Consider the following 23,714-nt stretch of genomic DNA (forward strand, 5'->3'; position numbering starts at 1 on the left):
GTAGAACGCCTTGGCTTGCTCTGTTGAGTGGGCTCAAACCATCATAAATTTATCCCTTGAAAGGTGGAATAGGCGACCACCAAACGTCCCGCGCAAGGGGCGATCTGACACCGCGTCGTCGAATGGCGATCAGCAAGCGATCAATCAAAAACCCAGCTACACATGCCAGGGACAATAGCTGCCTAGCTTGACGCCCTTTCTCCGATTTCTTGTTACTGTCAAGCAGGGGTAGTAAACTCTCCACACGAGCGGATATAAAGGGCCTCACGACCATTTCTCGTGCAACGTCCCAAACTATCCCTTTTCTCTCTCCACCAACATTTGAGTCTAAACCTGAGCCTACCACAATGAAATTCACCCTTCCGGCTCTTCTGTTTCTCGCGGCTATCGCCAGCGCCGAATCCGTCCTCGACTACAGTGACGGCATCCCGCTCTGCTGCACAAACACCGACAAGATCGAGGAGGCTGGCGACGTTGTGATCCAGCAAGTGACCAGCGCATTCGTCGGGGCGGGCGGCGGTGCCTGGGACCTGGGCGATCGGGTTGCTGGCGAATGTAAGAAGCTTCCTATGAAGCGAAACAAGGGGATGGTGACTAATGGAACTGCTGCACAGGCATACCCGCATTCCCCACGGACTGGAGCTACGAGCGCGAGAACTGCACCGATGGCTTGAAGCCTGTCTACTGCAAGAAGCACGCCCACTGGACTGTGAGTTCAAGCACGGTCTTGGCATGCGATTGATGGTTGAAGCTAACTTTTTTCTCCAGTTGACTTTGAACGGGACATCGGTTTCTCGGACCGTGCACGGGCAGTGTCACTTGTAGATGACAGTTATATTCGCGGTGATGGCATGGGCTAGATGAAGTCCTTGCACGCGAAGAATGTGAATAGGCTGCTTACAAATATCATGAGCTATGATTACAGAGGCTGGGGTGGTTTGTGGATAGCCAATTGATCTGTGCTGACATGCAACAAGCTATTGTAGCTTTGGGATCATTGTCCGAACAAAGCATCAGCTCTTAGCAAAGCATCAAGTGTTCCTGTTGGGAGAATCTTGTTCTTGTATCTAACGTCTTCGGGTTCTGGCTGAGATATTCTATCCCTTGCTGAGCAGGAACCCAGAGCCAATCTTAACCACCAATCAGATCTAGTGCGATCAGATATCAGATAAGCCCAGTTTCCATATACTATCCTGCTGTCTTTGACGACAGCCATTAGTTACTTTCTTCCTCCCGGGTACCTTACTCTATTGCGTGACTCTTGGGAAAGCCATAGCATCTACTTGTGACTACAATTACCTTCCAACTAGAATCCCTGCACAATTGCAGGCTAGCCGATCTGCTGCCAAGCCCCCATCTCCTCTCCCTCGGATTTACAAAATATTCGAGCTTAGGGAATCTCTCTCAAACTAGTATCTGAAAGAATGTGAATTTTTTCAACCAAGCTCCCGACAAAAATCTCAAAGCTGAGGCTTTGTACCAACATCAGCACATATCCCCAACCTCCCCACGTCCACAACCCCCATCCACCACCATCACCTCAAACCCCTAAATGCCCCTACTGTCCAGCCCAACCAATTCAAATATGAACTATTCCGAAGCTAGAGGAATTTAATTGACCTTAGCTGACATTTCCTGCTACCGGACCACTCGTTGATGCTAACGAGATAGTCCCCACCAATGAGACTTCGTTGAATAAATGAGCTTGCCCGGTTGGCGCAAGCGAGTTTAATATGCAGCATGATACTCCGTTCAAGCAAGACACGAATAGGATGGAGATATTCGTCGAATGCAGAAGCGCAAGAAAGCACTTGGTGACAATGCTTGGCAACTGCGCCGAATCGCGGAGAGCGGAGCAACAGAGCAGCGGAAGATCCATATTCCGAGGGTCCGCAGTCGGAGCAAAGCACACCAACCAGCTTCTCCGATTCCAAGCATATCCCCAATCATACAACAACCTATACATCAAATAAACCCAATTCCGGGCAGTTGGCTGCTGGCGCATCCTTCTCTTCATTCGCCGACTTCTCCTATTTCACACACTAGTAAACACCCGAAATGGCCACGATACCCACCCGGTCCCCCACGGACCGGACGAAACCCGCCAGCATCCTCCCCGCCGACCTCATGGAGATGCAACTCTCGACCATCGACCTCCTGGCAGCCATGTACGCGGCACCCGAGGAGCTCGAAATCCCCGCTACCACAGCCGAATGCCTGGAGAAGCTGCGCACCTGGTGCCAGGAGGATCCCAGCAGGGAACCTCCATCGGGGATCCCATCCAGCGTCTCGCTGTGCGTGTCATTGCCCCTGGCCGACACCGACAAGAGACTCCCCGTACACCTCTCAATCCCGCTGCATCAGCCTAGCAGCAGTACCGCTGAAGCATCAGCACCGGACCAAACGCTCCCACCACCAAGCTACTCCCTGCGCCCAGACTGGATGTCCAAAGCGGAGGTGGCCAAACTGGCGGCGACCATGCCCGCAAACGCGGACGCGGACGTGTTCGAGACCCTAATCCATCTCCAAGACGCAGCGCTTCACTTCCTAGAAGCCCAGCAGTTGCAACAAGAAGAGCAGCAAAGTAACGCAGAAATCACCGACCCCCTCGTCCGAGTCTGGTTCTACTTCCCCTCGCTCTCCACGCGGGAGAAGCGCGACGATATGGTGAACCACGCGCCGGACTTCGGGCTGACGGGATTCGTGCTGGCGGGGAAGCCCGGCGTGCTGTGTCTCGAGGGCGGCTCGGCGCAGATTGACGCGTACATGAAGTTCATCAAGACGCATTCGTGGGGCGACATTCCCAGCCATCAGAAGAAGGTCAGCGAGCGATTCCGCGAGACGGGGTCCCAGGTGCGGAGGGTGTTTGCGGGGATGGAGGAGATTACGGATTCGTTGGGCGAGCGGGGTGGGCAGCGTGCGAATCGCGGGGATATGCAGGCGCTGGAGCAGTGGCTTCGGGAGAGGGGGTTGGGAGAGGCGTTTGAGAGGGTTATTTTCTGAGGGGTCGAGGGTTCTACCCTGGTAAGATGGTTGGGGGGAGTGTTTGGTGAAGAAGGGCGTTTTACGTTATCGTGAGCGTGTAAGGTTCGCATTGTGCACGGCTCTCTCGAATTTCGATAGTCGGACGGGCTGGTCCCAGCACCCATGCGCCCGCCATTACCACGAGAGCGTTCCCCTTCTTGAACTGATCTGTATGCGAAAGCTGGTCAGCGGATGGTGAAGGCTCGAGTACCCTCCGGGAAACACCGGTATACAAAACAAGGCTTCTATGCGAGCAGGCGCACTCACCTCGCTAGATACTACACCGCCCGCTCCGTGTCTTGATTCATCATGCCAAGCAAAAGATCATACCAGCTTCCAGGACTCGGATTTCCCACATGTACATCATCGCGGTGGGACGATACAATCGGTGATGCTGGTTATAAACATTCCCGAAGCGCGTCCTTAGCAAGCCACGTACCCCCCTGGGATGAAAATATGCAAATAATATAATGTTGCCTGCTAATGCAAAACAACCAACGCCTTAGTCATAGCCGATTCTAGTAGCGCTTGTTGAAACACATAACCAAAAACGCCGCATTCATATACAAATGCCGTATAACTAGGAAGCAAGTCGTTCAGCTGATGAACCCCTATAATCCCAGTCGATGGACCCTACTGCCACCAGAAAAGCCTTCAGACCTCCACCGTCGACACAAAGGTATGTTGCGCCGCAGAGCCGAACAAGCTGAGTTCGTCGATCATGTGTCGCACGATAAAATAATCCATGCCCATGCCCACCATGTCCGACTCGAGGCCGGACGCCATGGCCGACGGCATCAAAGGAGACTGCCATTGGTCCGGCGGCATCTGGTAGGAATTCCCGACGGGAGGCACGGTGTCCGGGATCACCTGACCTGGATAGTGCATAGCGGTCGGCAAGGACATGAGACTGGGGGATGGATCGGTGGTGCCGATTAGCGGATTGTTGGCCGGGGGCATGAAGGAGCGCGGGGTCTCGTTGCTGGTTTTCTCCAGCCACTCCAGCAGCTTGGCGATGGCCTTCTTGCAACCCGACCACAAGTCGTCGCCGAGCGAGAACCCTTCAATCCGGTGGACAGTGGCAAGGACCACCTCGTGCACGCTCTTCGTGCCTAGGTCGGTCGGCAGCTGGCTGTAGATCCCGAAGGACAGGCCCAACTTGGCCAGCACGACCATCGAGTACCACCACGTTGTGTACGTTGAGATCGGTAGGTGCACGACCACGGCGGACGGAACAGCCAGGAAGGTGGCCGCGACGCGGTGGGCCGAGATGGCCAGCGGCTGGAGCTGGTTGATGTCGCGCAAGTAGAAGGCGTCCTTCTGTCGGCGGAGAAAGTGGCCGAGCATCAGCATGGGGAATGCATCGAGTTCGATGCGCAAGGCCCCTTTTCTCATGGGTCAGATAGAATGATTGGCAGGTATGCACGGGGGTGGCTCACAATTGCCATGCAGGCTATGGCGCGCCTTGATATCGCCGAGGTCTTTCTGATTTGTGACCACCGCCGTGAGGATCTGTTCCCAAGTCGCATCCCGGCATTGGTCGTTGCAGTAGTTCAGTTCGTCGCCGAGCAGGGAGTGAGACTTGCGCATCAACGGTTGTGTGTCGATGAGCGTTCTCAGAAGCATGTCACTTGGGTATTCGGGGTTTGTTGTGAGATTGGTCAGACAGGTATCGATGCACTTTGTGTGGCGCATGTTCATGTGTCGCCGGAATATAGACGATCTAGATTTTGTCAGCCTTGCTAAGACGAGGAAATAGCATGAGACACTTACTTGTGACATAGATAATAGCAACCCAGGAGTGCTCGTTGACCCGCCGGATTGATGTGATGTTTCCCTTCCCGGGGCTCACTGATTTGACCTGGCTGCAGCTGCAACTTGACCATATCGTCTTGGTCGAGACCAACATCGTAGACCAGGATCGGCAACACTTGCAACAGTAGGTACTGGTGCTCATGCATACTCTTCCAGTGATAGTGGTACCAAGCCGAATGCACTAGCAGTCCCTGAAGCAGGTCCATGTTCCGTTCGCCGTTGACGAAGACCCGGGTTGCGATCGTCTGCCGGATGACGCCTTCCATCCGCAATTGTAATGAGGCATTGTGCTCTAGCGAAGCCCAGACGACGCAGGTGAGCAGGAAGGGGTATTGATCGCGCAGAGAGGCGACGTCCATCTCGGGTGGAATAATGACGAATGGGAAGTGATGCATCTTCTGGGCGCGAAACTTGGCCAGAAGCTCGTCAGCTTCCTCGAGAGTAAACAAATAGCCGAACAGCGGCTCCGCTTCGCCGTCACTCCGAGCATTGTGAGGAGTCGAGTCCTTTTGGTACGGGTCAGGCGAATCGATGGTATTGGGCTTCGTGGTCGGTTGGGAGAGTTCCTGACAATTGGCCGCTTGCTACCGAACCTCCATTAATTCTTCACCCGCGCTGAACGATGGACGAAGGAGGCAAAGCATACCTTTGTGGCTAGTTGGGTGACCAGGTTATCGATCTGTTCCTGGAGGGCATCAATGCGGGTTTTCCTGACGAGAGCCCGTCAACGAAAGGTCAGTCCACGATGATGACAATGGAGATCTTACCTGGGTCGACTGCTGGCGCGTAAGCCATCGGGGAGGGTGCACGACTGGCCTAGCCTTGTGCAACGAACGCAGGTGCCAGTGCCTTCGACAGGCTGGCATCGCACTTTGAGACGAACGCAACGAACACAGGCATGACGTCTCGGAGGTTGTCTCCGGTTCATGCTCAACAAGATCGGATAGACTAGCAAATTGGTGAAGGAGAATGAGTGAGACGGGGGGCGGTGGTTGTTGTCGTTCTTCAGCGAAAGTGGGCCAGTGTTAGTGTGTGTTGGCAGTTGGGTTAGTTACCTTAAGTTAAGTTAAGTTAGTTGATTTGAAGCTGAGAAGGAAGGAGTCTAAAGTAAGTCATCCTGGACTAGTCTAGTCAGTCACATGGTTTATCGTGCTATTCCACTTTCAATCAGCCTGCAAATCCTCCTGTCTCCGCCTTCGCCTCCACCTCTGTTGCCACTGCGTCTTTCAATCGCTGCAGCAGAGATTGAGGTGTTTGGATAAGTCTCAGTGTCATGCTGGTGTTTTGTGTGTGCAGAGCTGGAAATATATGCAGGATTTGCGTTGACTCAAGGAACGTGAGGCGGACTCTTTAAACTATCTTCACTACCATCTGCTGTGTCGGAGTCGGGGAGTCGGAGACGGAGAAGCCGAAGTCGGGCAAGGTTGAGGCGGGGTAGAAATAGTGGTGTCAGACACGTTTTTGCCCGCTCCCTCCACTCCATCCAGTCAACTAAAGCTAAATAGTAGTAAATCCTATTCAAATAAATAAATCAATACCCAATTCAGATTTGTTCATCCGGGGTATATTTCTTCCTCCAAAGAGTCTTGGATATGACCTGTCATGATTACTCTATAAGTTCTATACTACTTCTTTCTGACTATCTATATGCCACAAATACAATAATATATATGAATTGAAACGTAAAAAATAAAAAATAAAAATAAAAAATAAAAATAAAAAAAGGATATATAACTCACATCAACTGCGATAAGCACGGATCCGTCTGTTAATATTAGCGGTCTGAGCAGGGAAAGTCTGAAGTCTTAGAAATTTCTCCATTCCGGGGATAGTAAGAAGGCCATCTACACGCGTTCATGGTGTTTACATTTTTCTTCTGTCACGTGACTTTGTGATTCTGGCTCCCACACGCCGACCCCCGTCACTACGCAAGCGCATGACTATCATTTGTATGAACATACTATCCCCGTCTGTGGGAATAACATGAATACAATGGCAATATCTCTGAAGTAAGCCTTAAGCAGTTGCACCGCCTGCATGCTTGTTATCGACTCAAAATGGATGTTGGGGGATTGTATGTTAAGATGCGGAAACCAGAGATTGAGATGACTATCGGAGGTTCGGCTGCTACTGACCAGCGTGGTCACCAGAGGACCTTCCTTGTCGGTATCTGTCTGGTTCGCTTGCACCACATTGTCTTCTGGCGGCTCCTTGCTTCCGAAATCATATTTAAAGCTACATCTTCACCGCCGCAGAGGTGGAAGGTAATCGGTGTATTACCGATCACCAAGCCACCGCGAAAGAGCCAAACGGGCCGCTCCGACGAGTTATAGACTAGGTCTTGCAAGACCCGATCGGCACGGAGTACTCCCAGTCCCAATGGGGAAATGCAATCGACTCTATTATAATCCTGTCGTTCCTGATGAGGTACCTCGATGTTCTTCTTATGCAAGGAAGGGGGAGGGGGTCCGTATACACTACTGTCAAGGTTGCGCGCCCTCCTAATAAGTTCTTTCTTCGCTGATACCTCGTTCTACTTTGTGTTTCCTTCGCTACTCGGTACGGTACTCAATAGTACTCACACTCCCAATGTCGCTTCAACCGCTTCTTATCACACAAACCACATACGAACGTATTGACAGCCATCCAGTATACTGTTCTGAGTCTTACGGAGTACCTACAGTTTTGTTATGCATGGTTCGGCAGCCGGGATACAAACAAGACGAAGTCTTAATTTGGACAGGTCGGCTCGGCGCAGCCCGATAAGATAGCAGTCAATCTGACTAAAGCAAAAAATAAATCTCCCCGACTGGGAGTCGAACCCAGGTCTCCCGCGCTTGTTCCTGTTCAGGATTGACAAGCGGAAATCATGACCGTTAGACCATCGAGGATTTGCTATGTATACTCATCAATTTATTGTTATATTCCCCAAACAATGGTATAGGCCATCATTGTATAATATGGCGAAATTCGATATTGTTTATCATCTCTCTGCGGCCGAAAACGGACCCCTAATCACCTAGTGGCCTTGCGGTTTATCTGACAGCTGAACTGAAGCCTCTTATTCAGATGTAGTGAAGTCGATGTTTGTAGCGGAAGGCTTCCGCCAGAACTATATATCTCACTACCGCCATATGTTGCTGAACTGATTACAGAGTTACCGATGAAAATCAACATCTGACACTATCCAGTATTCCTAAACAAACCGAGGATATATCTGACTGATCCAACAATGTCACTGCTGTCTCATTATGACATGGTATAACACCCACCGATCTCAACGGGGAACCATCAAGATGCCGACCATGATATCGGCCATCCGTCAGCGGACCGATCACCACCAGACCTGGGAGCCCTTGATAAGAAGCACACAAACATTAAGAATGCCCCCCCCGAAACTTGAGATTCGAGGAAAATGGCAGTAGTGCTTCCAGTCAGAATTGGCCGACAGCAGCTGCGAGATCCGACTACCCCGACCGCGCCACGCACCCCAACCAGAGCAAGCACCAGCACCTCAACCCCACGATCTACAAGCAACATGGCAAGACAATATCTCAACCTCCCCGCTGCACCGCCAGACCCAGCATTCGACCTGATGGCCAAGTACGACGCCGACCCGCACCCGAACAAAGTCTCTCTGATCGCCGGAGCGTACCGCGATGAGAACGGGTGGCCGTGGGTGCTCCCCAGCGTGAAGCAGGTAAGACACGCTAACTCCAGACATCAGTCTACAATCTACAGCCCCACCAATACTAACCCCATACCCTTCCCCAGGCCAAGTCCCGTCTCTCCCACACCGCGAACCACGAATACCTCCCCATCGCAGGCTCACCTCCCCTTCTCGAGCACGCGCGAACCCAACGACGTGATCGTGCTGCAGGCCTGCGTCTACAACCCGACAGGCGTGGCCCTCACGCACACGCGGTGGGCGGAAGTGCTGGAGCTGGTCCGGCGCAAGCGGCTGTTTGTCGTCCTCGACAGCGCGTACCAGGGCTTCGCGACGGGGGATGTCGATGGCGATGCGTGGGCGGTGCGCTACTTCGTGGAGGAGCTGCTCTTGTCTACGGAGGGCCAGCATCTCGGTCTCTGTGTGGCGCAGTCGTTCTCGAAGGACTTTGGGCTATATGGGGAGCGGGTCGGCGCGTTGCATTTGGCTGTTCCGTGGGGGTTCGGACTGGAAAGCCCGCGGTCGCAGTTGGTTGGCTTGGCGCGCGCCGAGTATTCGAATCCGCCGCGGTTTAGGGCGATGAATGCTGAGACGGTGTTTGGAGATCGGGAGCTGCGGGCGCAGTGGGAGAGGGACTCACGTACGGTGAGTGACAGTTTTGGCAAGGTAAGACGTGCGTTGAGGGAGAGGTTGGTGCACAATGGGACTCCCGGGGATTGGTCGCATACTGAGCGGCAGATTGGGATGTTTAGTTATACTGGGCTGGACAGCGAGCAGGTGGCATGGTTGCAGGAGGAGTATCATAGTTATCTCTTGCCGTCGGGTCGCGTTAGTCTCTGTGGGTTGAATGAGGCGAATGCTGGGTAAGTGGCGGATGCCGTCAGGGATGTCGTTATGGAGACGTCCCATGAGCGTTGAGACTAGGTTCTGGATCACAGTTGAATTGAGTATTCAGACTACAGGGGGATATTTAAAGAAGATTATTTGAGTACACTTTTGTTAGCCACACTTAAGATGAATATTCTATCAGACTCAGTAGGGAGAGAGCTGCACCGCAATAGAAAAGTAGCGATCCTGCCAGAAGTTGCCACTTGTCGCTATCTGATACCAGAATGAGAGTTGCTTATACGAGAAGAAACGGTCGGACATGGAACCATGAGTGTTTCCTTGCATGTACTGTAGACTCAGCCGCCACCGAAGCAACCCAACGAAGATAATGCCGATGCGCGAATGAACAGCACATATACACATGAAGGCCAGTATAGAGGGATCCCATAAGACCGGACAAATGCCCTCATCAGAATCAACGCCGCCGTGGCTCGGAGCGAGACAGAGATGAACGGAATACTAGAATTCAACCCGTCTCCCATTGCTCACCACGGAAACTTGCTAGAACCCTCCTGTCTGAACATGGACATGACTCGACTGTAAGGGTCCAAGGTCGAACATAGACCCAGATTGCAACATAGACCGGGTACACCGGCAATTGAGCTTCTAATCACGTATTGCCTCACAGAAAGGTCGCATACACAAATAGGCGAATTTCATATTGACTTCGTATTGCAACAACAAGCGGTGTATGTTGACCGTGACGCAAGCCAATCTTGGCCATCAGGCTCGCATATTAATTGATGGCCACTTGCGGGATTTTGCCCTCAAGAAGTAAACGCAGGGCATCGATACGAGGAGCGCGCGCAATCTGCTCCCCTATCCCCTAGTACTATACCCACGTGGGGAGCCATGGATGACGTGCCGCAATATCGCCGATGGGGATGGTAAGACATGATGAAGGATGAATCATGTTCGGTCGACGGATATTTCACCCGTAGAAGGGAGAAGGTCGAGAGAAGAAGCTTAATCTATGTGCCGTTGTTTAGTGGCCACAGACTGGAACCACTCACCACTGTCTGTCCGCAATTTCCCGGCTATTGATGAGATTGATCGGTGGCGGTGGATAAGGGCCAATCTGGTGGGCACGACGACAGGAATTTAGATGATGGTCAACGGGTCCTAGTAATCAAGCATAAGCCAAGAGATTAAGGACAATGGAGCGGGAGGTCAGGAATCTGGCATGATCACTCGATCTTAATATCATTTACAAGGGCGGAGGGTGGGATAGTCCGAGCACCGATGCCGCTGCCCTCTTAGGGCTCCGCCGAGCCAGCGCCGACGATTGCAATTGCTGGGAAAACATGCTTACTGCTCCGAGGTAATTCTGTGGCCAGGAAACATAGTGGATCTGTAGTCTGATCTTTCTCAGCAACAATCATGAATAACGTGAGGGAGTTCAATTCGACGACAATGATAATACACTGACAATAATGATTCAATCTGGTTGATAACTCCAGGAGACTGGAGGGCGAGTCAGAGACTCAGAGTGTACAGCGTACACTGCACACTATACCTACCATGGGATGATCGGCCAGGGGAAGGAGAGACTCCACACATCAGAGCTCCAGAAGAAGTTCAGAACCAACCATTGCGGAGAAGGTGGATAGTCGATGGCCCCAGTGCCTGCCACTAAACTTGGCTAGGAACGCAAAATGGAGTCCTTCACCTCCCGTCTTTACTAAATCAGGCTTAGAACTGTTAAGAACACTTTAACCTTAATGAAGATCAACGACTGCACTCATCTTCATTCTTCATTTGTCACTGATGATTGATCGTTCAGTCGCTGTAGATAGGATCTTCTATCAATCTTCAATCCAACCGCAAACCCGCAGCGGCAGCCCTAATCTGAGTCCCAACACAGCCGGTCGCACCCATCGGACGGTGCTCGTCGCACCAAATCTGTAGAACGAGCCTAGTCTCCAAGTTGCTGGATCCTGGCCACGTCATGCAATGATGCAACCGCCTCGCACGGAAAAGCTGGGGTGGCGGCCAGCAGTCCGCGGTCAGATAGCGCTCAAGCTATGAAACCCGCACGGCAGCCGCCATCAATGCGAAACGGGATCAGAATCATCACATTAAGCATCGGCGGCTCCACTACTGCTCTTGGCCGTATCTCCGAGCCGTCGGACACGGTGACTGGCCGCTGTCGGTGCCTCGGTGGGTGTGTTTCAGGGCTTCCTGCCTTTACGCGGCCGATCCCAATCCAGTGCGGACTGATCGGCAGTGGCATTACCGGCTTCTGGACCCATACCATAACCTTGGACTCAATGTTAATTGTTTAATGTTTATCCTTTTGGCTCAGACCCACTTGTGGAATAATTCTTCCAGTATCAGTCTACCCACCCCATCGTGGGCCTGGTCTCTCTCAGTCTCTCCTCCACTTCATCCTTTCAATCCGGCGGTTTGCCAAGCGTTTCCGAGACAGAAGATTCATCATGAAGATGGCTTCATGGGGAGGGGGAGGGGGGAGATCCAAAGCTATATAAGGTATTCCATCGTCGGCTCAGGTCACATCCTTTCCTTTCTGGCTCACAACTCAACACCCTCTCTGTCATTCTTTTTCTCCATTGCCTGCTTTCTTTTGTTTAATTTATCCAACCCAGTCATTCTTTCCACCTCCAAAACTTCCAGGATGAAGTACGCTGCTGTTCTCACCGCCGTTGCGGCTCTTGCCCAGCAGGCTCTCGCCGTTGGCGTCTCCGGCAGCCCCGTGGGTTTCGCTGCCTCGGCCACTGGTGGTGGCTCTGCCACCCCCGTCTACCCCTCCACCACCGATGAGCTGGTCTCATACCTCGGTGATGACGAGGCTCGTGTCATCGTCCTTAGCAAGACTTTCGACTTCACTGACACTGAGGGAACCACCACTGCCACTGGCTGTGCTCCTTGGGGTACTGCCTCTGGCTGCCAGGTCGCTATCAACAAGGATGACTGGTGTAACAACTACGAGTCGAGCGCTCCCTCCGTCTCGGTTACCTAGTAAGTCATACTCGCTACTCCTGATCAGACGCCTTCTGACCATTGCAGCGACAACGCCGGCTCTCTCGGTATCACCGTCGGTTCCAACAAGTCCCTGATTGGTGAGGGTACCAAGGGTGTCATCAAGGGCAAGGGTCTCCGCATGGTCAACGGTGTCTCCAACATCATCATCCAGTAAGTTCTAGTCTGAACGGTTAGAGCATGAAGAGAGACTGATTGCCATCCAAGGAACATTGCCGTTACCGACATCAACCCTAAGTACGTCTGGGGTGGTGATGCCATCACCCTTGACAAGGCTGATCTCGTCTGGATTGACCACGTTACCGTACGTCCAACTCACCCACCACCTCATGGCGATCCTCCCATCTGACCACATTTCATAGACTGCTCGTATTGGTCGCCAGCACTACGTCCTCGGTACCGATGCCGACAACCGCGTCTCTATCACTAACAACTACATCGACGGTGAATCCGACTACTCCGCCACCTGCGACAACCACCACTACTGGAACGTCTACCTCGATGGCTCCAGCGACAAGGTCACCTTTGCCGGCAACTATCTGTACAAGGTGAGCAATCTTAACCCAAGCGTTGGCTTAACCTTAGTGGGAAAACCATACTGACTTCCCTTAGACTTCTGGCCGAGCTCCTAAGGTCCAGAGCAACACCTACCTCCACATCTACAACAACTACTGGAACGACAACTCTGGACACGCTTTCGAGATCGGTTCTGGCGGCTACGTCCTCGCCGAGGGTAACACCTTCGCCGATGTCACCACTGTCCTCGAGTCCAGCTCCTTCAAGGGTGTTCTCTTCGCCTCTGACAGTGCCTCTTCCACCTGCTCGTCCTACATCGGCCGCTCCTGCGTCGCTAACTCCAACGGCGGTGATCTTACTGGCAGCTCCACCACCGTTCTCGGTGTCTTCAAGGGCGAGTCCCTCCCCACTCCCAGTGCTGCCAGCACTGGCCCCGCCTCAAGCGCCGGCCAGGGTAACCTGTAAGCGGGATTGCTTGTTGGGATGCTATTGTAGTGCGGGGGTTCGCGCCCTCGTGGAGCAAACCGGATGGCATCTGCTGTTACGCAGCAGGAAGAGTGATGAGTTCGCTTCTATCTTAGCCTAATTGATAATCTAATTCTGAGATGGACCACATCGCTTTGGATAACATTTAGTATTGGATCATTAAGTAGAGAGAGAACTTGTCGAGTACTCTGTAGTGGTGGGGAGAAAAGAAAAGAAAAACCCCGCCGACTCAATCACTAGTGCCGCATCCCCAAAATGGCGGGCGTTTGCAGAGGCTTGGCAAGGAGGCAGTGCACCCCAACATTTACCAACATGTACCAACATTTCCCCCTCTCAGCCACATTCCGCCTTAATGCGATTCTTCTTCTGCTTCTGCAACCAACCTCTTGCAGCTCAATAATGCTCTCTGTTGAGGTGTCAGGATATCAGGGCTCTTAGGGGTTCTTGGCTTATTATCTCCATTGAACGCAATGCTTTGACCAATCCGTAACTGAGTCCGTTCCCCCCGCGTTGAATCATGTCTCATCAGGAATCAGCGTCAGCCACAAGACGTATACTTTCATTTTTTGGTCACCCATGAAGTTTCACTCGGGTGCCTGTTGTCCTGTCCGCGGCTAACACCTGGCATACACGGACGAGATCCTGCATGGAAGCCAGCGTGAGGGGATGGTTCTTCCCCAGGACTTTCTCGCGACCCCGGGCAGCTCGTTCGGCCAGCGTCTCGGCTTCCTCCCACCTCCCCTGCGACTGATATATCACTCCTAGATTCGTCATGGTCGTCAGGCAATGGGGGTGGTTGTCACCCAAGGTCTTTTGCATCCCCCGCAATGCCTGCGAGGTCAGTGCTTCCGCCTCCCTCGTGCGGCCCTGACTCTGGAATGTCAAGCCGAGCTCCGCCATCGCAGTCAGGCACAGAGGGTGGAGATCTCCCAGCTGCTGCTTCATTGCCGCTACCGCTCGCGCGCCGAGACTGGCGGCTTCCTCCAGCCGCCCCTGCAATCTCCAGGTTGTTGCGAGGTTCACCATGGACATGAACGTCTGCGGGTGATCGCCCAGTCTAACCTGACTCTTCTCCACGACCTGCGTCTCCAAATGCTCTGCATCGTCGAAGCGACCCAGATCGCGGTAGATGGCGGCCAGATTCGCCATCGATGTGAGGCTCAAGGGGTGCTGAACGCCCAGACTCGTGACTCGGGCCTCCATGACCTCCGACTCGAGCTTCTCTGCGTCTTCCAACCGCCCCTGCTCCCGGAAGGTGACCGACAGATTCGACTTATAAGTCAGCGTGGAACCATGGCGCGCGCCGAGCACACGCCCACTGCGCTCGATCACGCTCTGCTCGAGCCTCGCGGCATCATCATATCGCCCCATATACGTGTACGTCGTCGCCAGATTGCTGATGGAGGTCATCGTGGACGGATGGTCGGGGCCCAGGACCTTAGTTCTCAGATCGAGGAGCTGCTTTTCCAGCGTTTCGGCCTGCCGCAACTGGCCCTTATTGCGATACGCCGACGCCAGATTGGACATCGAAGCCATGGTCTGCGGGCTCTCCACGCCCAGGACTGCGTGCCGGGCCTCGACCACCCGACAGCCCAACTCGATTGCCTCATTCCACCGCCCTTGTCCGCAGTACGCCGACACGAGGTTATGCATGGCTGTGAGGGTGGCCGGGCTATCCGGGCCCAGCAGGGCTCGGCGGGTGTCTACGACCAGCTTGCCCACATCTACGGCGGCGCTCCACTGGCCTTGTTCCAGGAAGGTCAGGACCAGGGCTCCGAACCGCACCAGTGCGGCACTGGGGTCGTCCGGCCCGGGCTCCGTCTGCAGCGTCTGGCTCACCGCCGCTTCCACCTTGGTCGCTGTCTCGGTCTGGTCCTGGGCTCGGTAGCGCTTTGCCAAATTCCTGAACGCCCTCGCTATTGATGCGGAGGAAATCGCGTCCATCTGTTGCTGAGGTAGGGGAGGTTGTTATGTGGGTGGATTGTGGGGAGTGGGGGTTGGTTCGCGTGGGCTGGAGAATGTCGGGAGATGCCGACGGTCGCGCTGTCGGATTTGGTTCGATTCGCACGGGCGGAATCGGGTATCAGAGGATGAAATGATCTGGACGTCAAGGTGATGGAATGCGACTGGGTCCAAGCTTTAGGGGGCGACTGGATCAGGTATGGCTGGAGTGGATCGGGGGTTTGGGAGGGAGAGTGGTGAGCGATGGCTGCACAAACGAGAGGGAGGGAACCTTAAGGAGAGAGAGGTGAAGAGGGAGGGATGATGATGCAGCCCAGCAGTGAGTGGGACAAGAATGCCCCCGTCTGATCATCATTATCTCCCCGCCAAGACGCTAGTAGGACTGTTGACAACAGTGAGTTTGATTGATGGATAGATTGAGGGGATGGAGGGCATTATCGGAGCTTCCGTGCACGAGTTGCATGAAGTGACCACCCCCATTCACTCTCGTCGCCCTTTGACATGATCGTCGATACCGTGTCGAAGATGACTTGTTGCAGCCTTACAGAATGAGTGCAGTAGTAAACCATACGTGTGACTGTTGAAAGGTGGTTTGCAAGCTGAGTCGATCAATAGCCGGATATCCGGAAGGTTGAAAAGGCGGCTCTCACTCTTTCTCTCTCTCTGCCTTATCGGCTAATTTCAGCCCTGTCTGTCCACGCAAAAATAGTAACCCGCCCGCCCGCATTACCGTTCCGTGACCGTCTGTATTGTCATCGTCAATCGTCATTGTTGTGCACCTGTAACTTATGTAAAAAAGCAGCAGCCCTGCTCGGACATTATCTTATATCCCCTTCTCGTTTTTCCTTCTCCTCTTCCTGGAATTGTTTCAAACTCATCCATCGGCTGCCTCTGCAGCAATCGTTATGGCCTCTACAGTGGGGTTCCAGTCCCAGATCGAGGACCAGTTGCACCCATTGCTCAAGAATGATTCTGCGTCTGGCTCTGAATCCGATGCAGCTCACCCCCTAAACCACAACCAGAAAACAACGCGCAGCCTATTCTCAACGACCGCTCGATCCGGAGCTTACCTACCAATATGCTTTCTCCCACTGGCAATCACAGCCGGCTATATGCAATGGAACCCGGTGCTCGTCTTCGTCTACAATTTCTTCGCCATTGTGGCGCTGTCAGCCCTGATATCCGACTCCTCCGACCAGTTGTCCAACCATGCGGGTGATCTGGGAGGGGCAGTGATCGACACCGTGCCTCGAAAAGCAGTGATACTAAGCGTGAGTGCTTCCCGCAAGCCAATTATCCAAAGAGCCACAGACACATCTGAGCTGACTCCCCGTGCGTTCAGCTTGGAGCCTGGGCGGTCGCAAGCCGCGAGATCTACGTAGCGCAGAGCATGGTGATAGGGGGCATCCTCAGCGACATCCTGCTAGTAAGTCCATCTTCACGAATGACCCCCAATCAGAGCCCCTTCATCACCCACTAACCACCTCAAAACCGCAACCCACAGATCTTCGGCTCCAGCCTCATCGCCGCCTCGCGCAAAACCAACATCCTCTACTTTCCCAAACCGCTAACGAGCGCCCTCTCGCCGCTCATGCTCGTCACCGCAACAGTGCTCATCCTCCCATCGGTGCTAAACGTGACCTTCCCCTACGAGCTGGGCGACCGGACCGTGAGCTTCTCGCGCGGCACATCCATAATATTGCTCTGCGTGTACGCCGGCTACCTGTACTTTCAGCTGGGAACGCACCGCCACCTCTTCCGCCGGGAGCAAGCAGACGCCCACTGCACAGCCGCGAGCAGCCCAATCCCCGCCCTGCTCACCCTGTTCCTCTCCACCCTCGCCACAATCCCCTGCACGAGATACCTAGCCGATACCCTAGTAATAACAGCCGCAAGAACCGGTCTCTCAAAGACCTTCCTCGCCGCAACGCTTGTGCCACTCGCCTGCACGGCCGCAAGCGGGATGACGCTGGCCCGCGCCTGCGCCCGGAGCGAGGACGTCGACGCAGCGATCCGCGCGTCTGTACAGCATGTCGTGCATGTCGGGTTGTTCGCGATGCCGGTGCTTGTGGTGCTCGGGTGGGTGCTGGGGAAGCCGATGACGTTGGTGTTTGATGAGTTCGAGACCGCGGTGCTGTTCTTTGCGGTGTTCTTGGTTAATGGGCTGCTGCATGGGGGGAAGTATTCGGTTGTGCATGGGTTGGCTTTGGTTGCTTTGTGAGTTTTCCCCTCCTTGTGCGATGGTAGAGGTTAGGGCTGGGCTGGGCTGGGCTGCGGCTGACGATTGGTGGGCAGGTATGCTATCCTTACGCTTGCGTTTTGTGTGCGTTGAGTGGGTTATTGGGTTTGGAATGGCGGGGGGCATTACTAGGGGGTTTTTAGGTCTGCGATGGGGTTGTGTGGTGAATATTGGTATGAGTTTGTTATGCTGGTTGTGACGTTGAAGAAGCTGTCCAGGGGTTGGACTTTGCACTGTACGCGGGCTATCTGGGAACCACACCCACGGCGTCACCCCTATTATTACCAGTCTCCAGACCTCACCCGAAACCTCACGCAAAGCCCCAGAATATTAATCAATAAGTAAAACACCTCGTAACGAACCGCACATGACGTGAGTAACCAGCAAAATCGGCATCAGACATACCCCCTCAGCCTTACAGGGCTGGGTGGCAGGTTATCATTGGTGCTTTAAACCCCCTGTTCCAATGTGGCGCGTAGGCACCGACATTTCTAGCCCAATAGAAGCTGCAAGTCTCCGGTGGGCTCCACATGAGATGCAGGTTTTGGCAGGCTCTGGGTATGGACCGTGTATCAGGGTGACGAGGTGTGTATTCCGGTTGTATGCTGGTCACGGGTGTAAGATAAGTGGTAAGAAATGGGGCTGAGGGCTGGGGCTGTGTTTTGGGGCTTGTCGCGGTCTTGTCGCTTGTGGGGGATTTTATACTATAGAGAATAGAGATCATGTCAATTCGGGTACTAGGTATGGGGTTCTTGTTGTGGACTCAGTCTATGAAACGCGTTCTGGTTGAGTAGTATGCCTGAGGCATGAATAATCTGCCTGAAGACGACGTGTACTTCCCACCCCAGATCCTTGCCTACAGAGTCAGAAGTACACGGTAAAGTGTTACGAGGAAAGAAAGACCCCGCAAGAAGAGAGTTTATCATAAAGTCAATCTATATAATCCTCCGCATAGAACGGAAAAATGTACGCACCCTCCTGCTCCGACCAGTCCGCCATGGTCTTCATGCGTTTCCTGCAATCGGTCATCTGAAACCCCTCAGCCGAGGCATCTGGTCAGGGGTGCGCTGCCAAGAGTAGATAAAGGAGCGCATCGTGACATAGCTCTGCTCGCGGTGGAAGAAGTAGTCGTCGATAAATCGGGGCGGCAGGTAGTCCGGCCGGAAGAGCGGAAAGCCCGCGACGGCGGCGGCCATCTTCTTCATCTCGCCATGCCAGTGCTGCTCCACATCGTGGCCGGTGTCACGCACAGCTAAGAAAACGAGCGCCGCCGCGTAGGTGTCCGGCGCCAGCATCCGCACCGGAAAGCCCGTCACTGCTAGATCCATCGGGCCGCGGCCGGGGCCGCCCCGGTGGCGCGTGGTCTCGGGCGCCGGGAGCCGCTCGTCGGACGTGGACATGTAGAACTGGTTCGCATTGTCAAGCGCCTTGTCCCCCATCGCAAGACGGGTGGGGACCCACCAGAGTAGTCGCGAGTGTCGGTAGAGGTTGATGTAGGCGTCCAGGGCGATCAGATGGGCATCCGGCTGCGGGCGACAGTTCATCCCGTCGGGCGGCTGCCACGGGCATTGGAGCTGGTGGCCATCGGCGGCGACCTCGGTGCCAGGCGTTGGAGCTCGCCAGCATAGTTCTACGTGGACATTATTCACGAGGGCTTCCACGGCCAGATTGAACCCCTCGTCTGGAATCACCCACTCGGAACAGGTCATCGGTAACTCCTGTCCGAACAGGCCGAACACAGCATCGCCCCAGAGAATGCTGGGGACGTTGGCCGTTTCGAGAATCTGAGCAATCCTGGCTTCGATTGTCCCCAGGCTGCATAAGCCGTAGGGCTCAGGTTCAGGTTCGGAGGGACCCATATGCTCGGATGCTAATTTGGATGCCTTACACCGAGGTGGTGACGGATTTGGATCACGTTGCACCAGACGTGGTGTTCTTTTCCTTTATGTATGTAGGCAAAATGTCAAGGTTTATCTCAGGTGAGAATTTTCATTTCTGGACTTATGGACATAGGAGTATATCTCCTATTTTCTGCTCGCATGGGCGCTTCTGCTGAAAATTGCCTCGGTGTTTAATCATTAACCGTGCAGCTCGAGTATAAATGGCGGAAATTTTCGCGATCGGTATACTAACCTAGCCACTTCTTTCTTGCCGTCAGCATTGAAAGAAAATATCCATGTAGACTATAAGCCCTGGTCAAGATCTTGCCTGCTTGCGAAATCCTCCACCATGGTCTTTCGCCTTCTGCCATGCATAGGGTGAATCTTGGAAGATTTTCAGTCGAAAGCCGAGGTTGGAAGGTATTGCGAGAAAAAGCCGCGATCTGGAATACCTCTGAAGTTATCCCATACCTAGATAACATTTCTACTCAACAAAGAACCGTCGAAACAAGACATAACAAGGAAACGCCCCTTTCATTTATCCAGCGACACATCGTTCACCGGGACAGTCCGGCATGTCATTGAGTCATGAAAGACAGGGACCGACCCCACAGTCGGTCGATCTACTACACGAGATCGACCAAGACCCTACACTTCCATTGACGGATGCACCCGCAAGGACCAGGTCCTCTATGCGAAATAAACTCACGGCATGGAAGAGGCTACCGATTGGCGCGGAGCCTTCCGACCCAATGCCGATTGATGTCCGCGCAATGCTTGGCATGGCTCTGCCTCGGGATTCGATCGGGTTGCCGATTGGGGTTCCGGGTTTTGTTCTCGACAACCTTAACTCAATGGGAATGGGCACATTGAAATTGATTCTCAGACCACGTTGTCCGCGGACCCAACTCCAGGTCTAGCCCTCGTTTACGCCCCACTCCGCCCTCGTCACGGCCACGGTGATTGAAGAAGAGCCTCCCTTCTCCTCATCTGCCGATTCCTTCCCCCCATGCAAAATTTTTCTTTCCCCTCACGATGACTTCCCCTCACGAGAATTTAAGTCAATTGAGGTGTAGGATTGGGGTAGGGCAATGCCTCTTCCTTGGGTTATATACCGTGTCAGGACCTTGACTCATGGGATACGGTTAGCTGCTGTAGACCGTTGGATATTTTGCACTTGGACTGGCGTCTATTGTTGATTAACTTACCAATCATACCCATGCATTTTATGCATATGCATCTCTCGTACGGATCCACTTTGATTTCCTATTCTATCCAAGATTATCACGTGCAGTGATCGTGCTGCGCTTCTATACGCTCTTGCCGAGCAGCGCAATGGGACCGTTGACGGCAATCGCCGTCACCGACAGTGATGCAGAAGCAATCGACCCTGGCCTGGTCAAATCTGACTATGTCGAACCCGAACATCCGCAAAATTGGAGGATGGCCAAGAAAATTCGAACTATCATCATCCTTGGGCTTATGAACATCTTGGGTACCGCAGCCAGCAGCATTTTGAGCCCGGGACAGAAGGAGGTTATGCAAGAGTTCAATATCAAGCAAGAAGTGGCCATACTGATGACCACACTATTCTTAGTCGTACGATATCTCCCCGTGTCAATTCCACATACACCGAATACTCACTGAAATAGGGCTATATCTTCGGCTTCATCACATTCGGCCCGCTTTCGGAAAAGTTTGGACGCAAATGGCCGCTGATCATCGGAGTCGCTATCTCCTCGCTCTTCGAATTGATGCCTGCCTTGGGCACGAACATCACAACCATCCTGCTTGGGCGCTTTTTCGCGGGGTTGTTCGGAATCTCGCCTGTCGCGGTGATGGGGGGCGTGGTCAGCGACTGCTTCGCCACGGAACAGCGCGGAACCGCGATGGCCATTGCAGTGGCGCTGATGTTCTCCGGGCCAACCTTCGGTCCCGTGTTTGGCGGCTTCATTGTCGCCTCGTCACTACACTGGCGGTGGACGATGTGGGTGACGATCATCTGCGGCCTAGGTCTGTCGCTCATCGCGGTTGTGCTCTTCCCCGAGACCTACCCCCCGATCGTCCTTCGAGATAAAGCGGCAGTCGAGCCGGAGAAGGGAGACATCACTAGTCTCAAGCCAGCTTCTGAAAAGGATAGTCTTGATCTCGCGCAGGTCGCGAGGCTCTATCTCGTGCGTCCATTCTGTACGTGCCACCCCACCCTGCGTCTCCAAGCATACCTCCTCCTAACCTGTTCCCCAGGGCTCATCTCGACACAACCCATCCTCTTCCTCTTAACACTATACCAATCCTTTCTCTACGGCATCCTCTACCTCTTCTACCAATCCTATCCATACTCCTTCGGCGAGCTCCGCGGCTGGCAAACCGGTCTCAACACCTTACCTCTCCTCGGAATCATCGTGGGCGTCATCCTCGGCGCAGTGGGCATGATCCTCTACAACCACCTCTACTTCCGCCACCACTGCCACGACGCCGATGGATTATTCGATCCCGAATCCCGCCTCCCGCCCATGATCCTCGGCGGACTTCTGATCCCGATCGGCATCTTCTGGTACGCCTGGACAGCCAACCCCTCAATCTACTGGGCGAGCTCCGTCTGCGCGAACCTGTTGATCGGGTGCGGCATGTACCTGCTCTTCATCCAGGGCTTCAGCTACATTGTGGACTGCTACACAGCCATGGCGAACAGCGCCCTGGGCATCAACGGCTCAATGCGCAGTATCTTCGGTGCCTCGTTCCCGCTGTTCGCGAGCCAGATGTTTCACGGTTTGGGTGTCGCGTATGCGACAACTATCTTGGGGGCGGTCTGTGTTGCGCTAGTGCCGGTGCCGGTATGCTTCTGGTACTGGGGGCGCAGGATCAGGATGTGGTCTGCGGGGAAGGTTATGGCTGGTTAGGCGTGAGTGCTGACTTATGGAGGTGTGGATGTTGCATTGCTTTGGGCTGGTGGTTGGTCGCGTATGGGGCATGGTTCGGCGCTTGGGTCGGCCTCACGCATCTCTTTTTGGAAGCCGATGTACATTATGTCTTTAGAATATACCCCTTATAGATTATAGAATATTGCCTCTCTTCCTGGAACCGTATCTTCACCTCGCTGAATAAAAGGATTGAACTATGCCCTGGCTTAGGTCTGTCATGCATTACGCGGATAACTACACTAGCACTGCTGATATGGCGGTCACAGATCCACAGGACTGGGTAGTGGCCTACTTGATCATCCAAGTGGAAGAGATGCGGAATGCCCTAGTGCGAGAGATCAAGGTTAGAGCAATACTTCATTCACACGGTAGTGCATATGTACCCGCGTATCCTGTTCGTTTGCCGTAAAGCCGTCCCTCCTGTTTTGCAGCGGGCAGGAACTGGGGAGTATGCATCACGCCACAAACTACGCCTCAAATGAGTCTCGTATGACGCGCCGATTAGGTTGATAAGTCGAAGCAGGCGGGATTAGCAACGTGGGTCAACGGATACAGAAACGGCTTGGTTCGGGCTTTGCATGTATCTCGAATCCCGTCTCTCTCAATCTAGCAGAAGTCATTCCTCGAGCCGTCAATATCCTGCATCAGGAGATCCAAGCCGCCAAGTCCCGCGCTCCTTCAAGGACTTTAGCCTTCTTGCCGTCGTGCAGCCGTGTGCACCCCTGTTTTAAAAGGACAGCGAGGCCCGGGGCGGAAACGTCCTGGGTTTGGCGCGCTTGGTCCCCGGGGGGTTTAGGATATGGAAAGCATGATTGGTGTGTCTGGTAGTACTGAGGGCTTGCTGAGAGGAATTTGTTTATACTGTGGTGAATGAAGCGTTATCCAACGGTGCCCCTTTCTGTAAAGCGAGGGGTGCTTCGTGTATGTTTCGAAAGTTGGGTCTAGATTCTACTATACAAAATCACGAACAGGAGCATACAGAGCTGGGCTCGGCTTGAGCTTGCAAGGCTATACAGATTATGACACTTCATCCAGACCTGCTCTGCATACGATGACCAAGGGAGAAGCGGTCTTGTTGCCCTAGATTGGTCGGAGCTGAAGCTTACTCGAAGAGACCTACTCCGATCCTGGCCACCATCTTATTACGCTGTCCATTTATCGGACTTCATACCTGGGTAATCATGTATGTAAGAGATTAGGGCAGTGAATCCTGCAAAAAATAAAAACATACAACAGAAGGGATTCGCTGGTGGTCACCCACCCAACTACTAACCTCCCGGCGTGTGGCTTAAGTACGGCTGAGCGGACGGGAAGCC

The 23,714-nt window shown here is 53.6% G+C and overlaps 9 protein-coding genes and 1 non-coding gene across 10 annotated transcripts; 6 read left to right on the forward strand and 4 right to left on the reverse strand.

The window, feature by feature from the left end:
* Positions 1–347: 347 nt before the first annotated feature.
* On the forward strand, positions 348–825 carry BO97DRAFT_418662 (uncharacterized protein; the record flags this gene model as incomplete). The annotated part of the gene is made up of 3 exons (XM_025696531.1): positions 348–555; positions 615–709; positions 769–825. 3 exons carry the CDS (start codon positions 348–350, stop codon positions 823–825), a joined length of 360 nt encoding a protein of 119 aa, XP_025546525.1.
* Positions 826–2,058: 1,233 nt separating this feature from the next.
* BO97DRAFT_356681 (DUF1115 domain protein) lies at positions 2,059–3,003 on the forward strand (the record flags this gene model as incomplete). Its single annotated transcript, XM_025692178.1, has 1 exon — positions 2,059–3,003. The coding sequence occupies one exon, from the start codon at positions 2,059–2,061 to the stop codon at positions 3,001–3,003; it is 945 nt and encodes a 314-aa protein (XP_025546526.1).
* A 561-nt stretch (positions 3,004–3,564) lies between these two features.
* On the reverse strand, positions 3,565–5,966 carry BO97DRAFT_253868 (Zn(II)2Cys6 transcription factor domain-containing protein). The gene is made up of 5 exons (XM_025690873.1): positions 5,607–5,966; positions 5,486–5,549; positions 4,798–5,423; positions 4,464–4,747; positions 3,565–4,409 (listed from the first exon to the last, which is right to left on the reverse strand). Exons 1-5 carry the CDS (start codon positions 5,765–5,767, stop codon positions 3,679–3,681), a joined length of 1,866 nt encoding a protein of 621 aa, XP_025546527.1. The 5' UTR covers positions 5,768–5,966; the 3' UTR covers positions 3,565–3,678.
* A 1,674-nt stretch (positions 5,967–7,640) lies between these two features.
* Positions 7,641–7,730, reverse strand: BO97DRAFT_t272. Its single transcript has one exon. It is a non-coding gene; the product is annotated as a tRNA-Asp (tRNA).
* Positions 7,731–8,377: 647 nt separating this feature from the next.
* On the forward strand, positions 8,378–9,469 carry BO97DRAFT_463952 (PLP-dependent transferase; the record flags this gene model as incomplete). The annotated part of the gene is made up of 1 exon (XM_025699475.1): positions 8,378–9,469. The coding sequence occupies one exon, from the start codon at positions 8,378–8,380 to the stop codon at positions 9,371–9,373; it is 996 nt and encodes a 331-aa protein (XP_025546528.1). The 3' UTR covers positions 9,374–9,469.
* Positions 9,470–11,967: 2,498 nt separating this feature from the next.
* Positions 11,968–13,526, forward strand: BO97DRAFT_463958 (polysaccharide lyase family 1 protein). The gene is made up of 5 exons (XM_025699476.1): positions 11,968–12,373; positions 12,422–12,547; positions 12,602–12,698; positions 12,757–12,942; positions 13,007–13,526. Exons 1-5 carry the CDS (start codon positions 12,030–12,032, stop codon positions 13,373–13,375), a joined length of 1,122 nt encoding a protein of 373 aa, XP_025546529.1. The 5' UTR covers positions 11,968–12,029; the 3' UTR covers positions 13,376–13,526.
* A 317-nt stretch (positions 13,527–13,843) lies between these two features.
* Positions 13,844–15,446, reverse strand: BO97DRAFT_253933 (TPR-like protein). Its single transcript, XM_025690874.1, has one exon. It carries the CDS (start codon positions 15,338–15,340, stop codon positions 13,967–13,969), a length of 1,374 nt encoding a protein of 457 aa, XP_025546530.1. The 5' UTR covers positions 15,341–15,446; the 3' UTR covers positions 13,844–13,966.
* Positions 15,447–16,178: 732 nt separating this feature from the next.
* On the forward strand, positions 16,179–17,991 carry BO97DRAFT_378729 (vacuolar calcium ion transporter). The gene is made up of 4 exons (XM_025693129.1): positions 16,179–16,629; positions 16,701–16,784; positions 16,863–17,575; positions 17,654–17,991. Exons 1-4 carry the CDS (start codon positions 16,264–16,266, stop codon positions 17,688–17,690), a joined length of 1,200 nt encoding a protein of 399 aa, XP_025546531.1. The 5' UTR covers positions 16,179–16,263; the 3' UTR covers positions 17,691–17,991.
* A 631-nt stretch (positions 17,992–18,622) lies between these two features.
* BO97DRAFT_463960 (uncharacterized protein) lies at positions 18,623–19,456 on the reverse strand (the record flags this gene model as incomplete). Its single annotated transcript, XM_025699477.1, has 1 exon — positions 18,623–19,456. One exon carries the CDS (start codon positions 19,454–19,456, stop codon positions 18,623–18,625), a length of 834 nt encoding a protein of 277 aa, XP_025546532.1.
* Positions 19,457–20,812: 1,356 nt separating this feature from the next.
* BO97DRAFT_463961 (MFS transporter) lies at positions 20,813–22,377 on the forward strand (the record flags this gene model as incomplete). The annotated part of the gene is made up of 3 exons (XM_025699478.1): positions 20,813–21,076; positions 21,130–21,664; positions 21,722–22,377. The coding sequence occupies 3 exons, from the start codon at positions 20,813–20,815 to the stop codon at positions 22,375–22,377; spliced, it is 1,455 nt and encodes a 484-aa protein (XP_025546533.1).
* Positions 22,378–23,714: the final 1,337 nt, after the last annotated feature.

The sequence above is a fragment of the Aspergillus homomorphus genome (assembly GCF_003184865.1).
Source record: "Aspergillus homomorphus CBS 101889 unplaced genomic scaffold BO97scaffold_68, whole genome shotgun sequence".
Taxonomy (NCBI): Eukaryota; Fungi; Ascomycota; class Eurotiomycetes; order Eurotiales; family Aspergillaceae; genus Aspergillus; species Aspergillus homomorphus.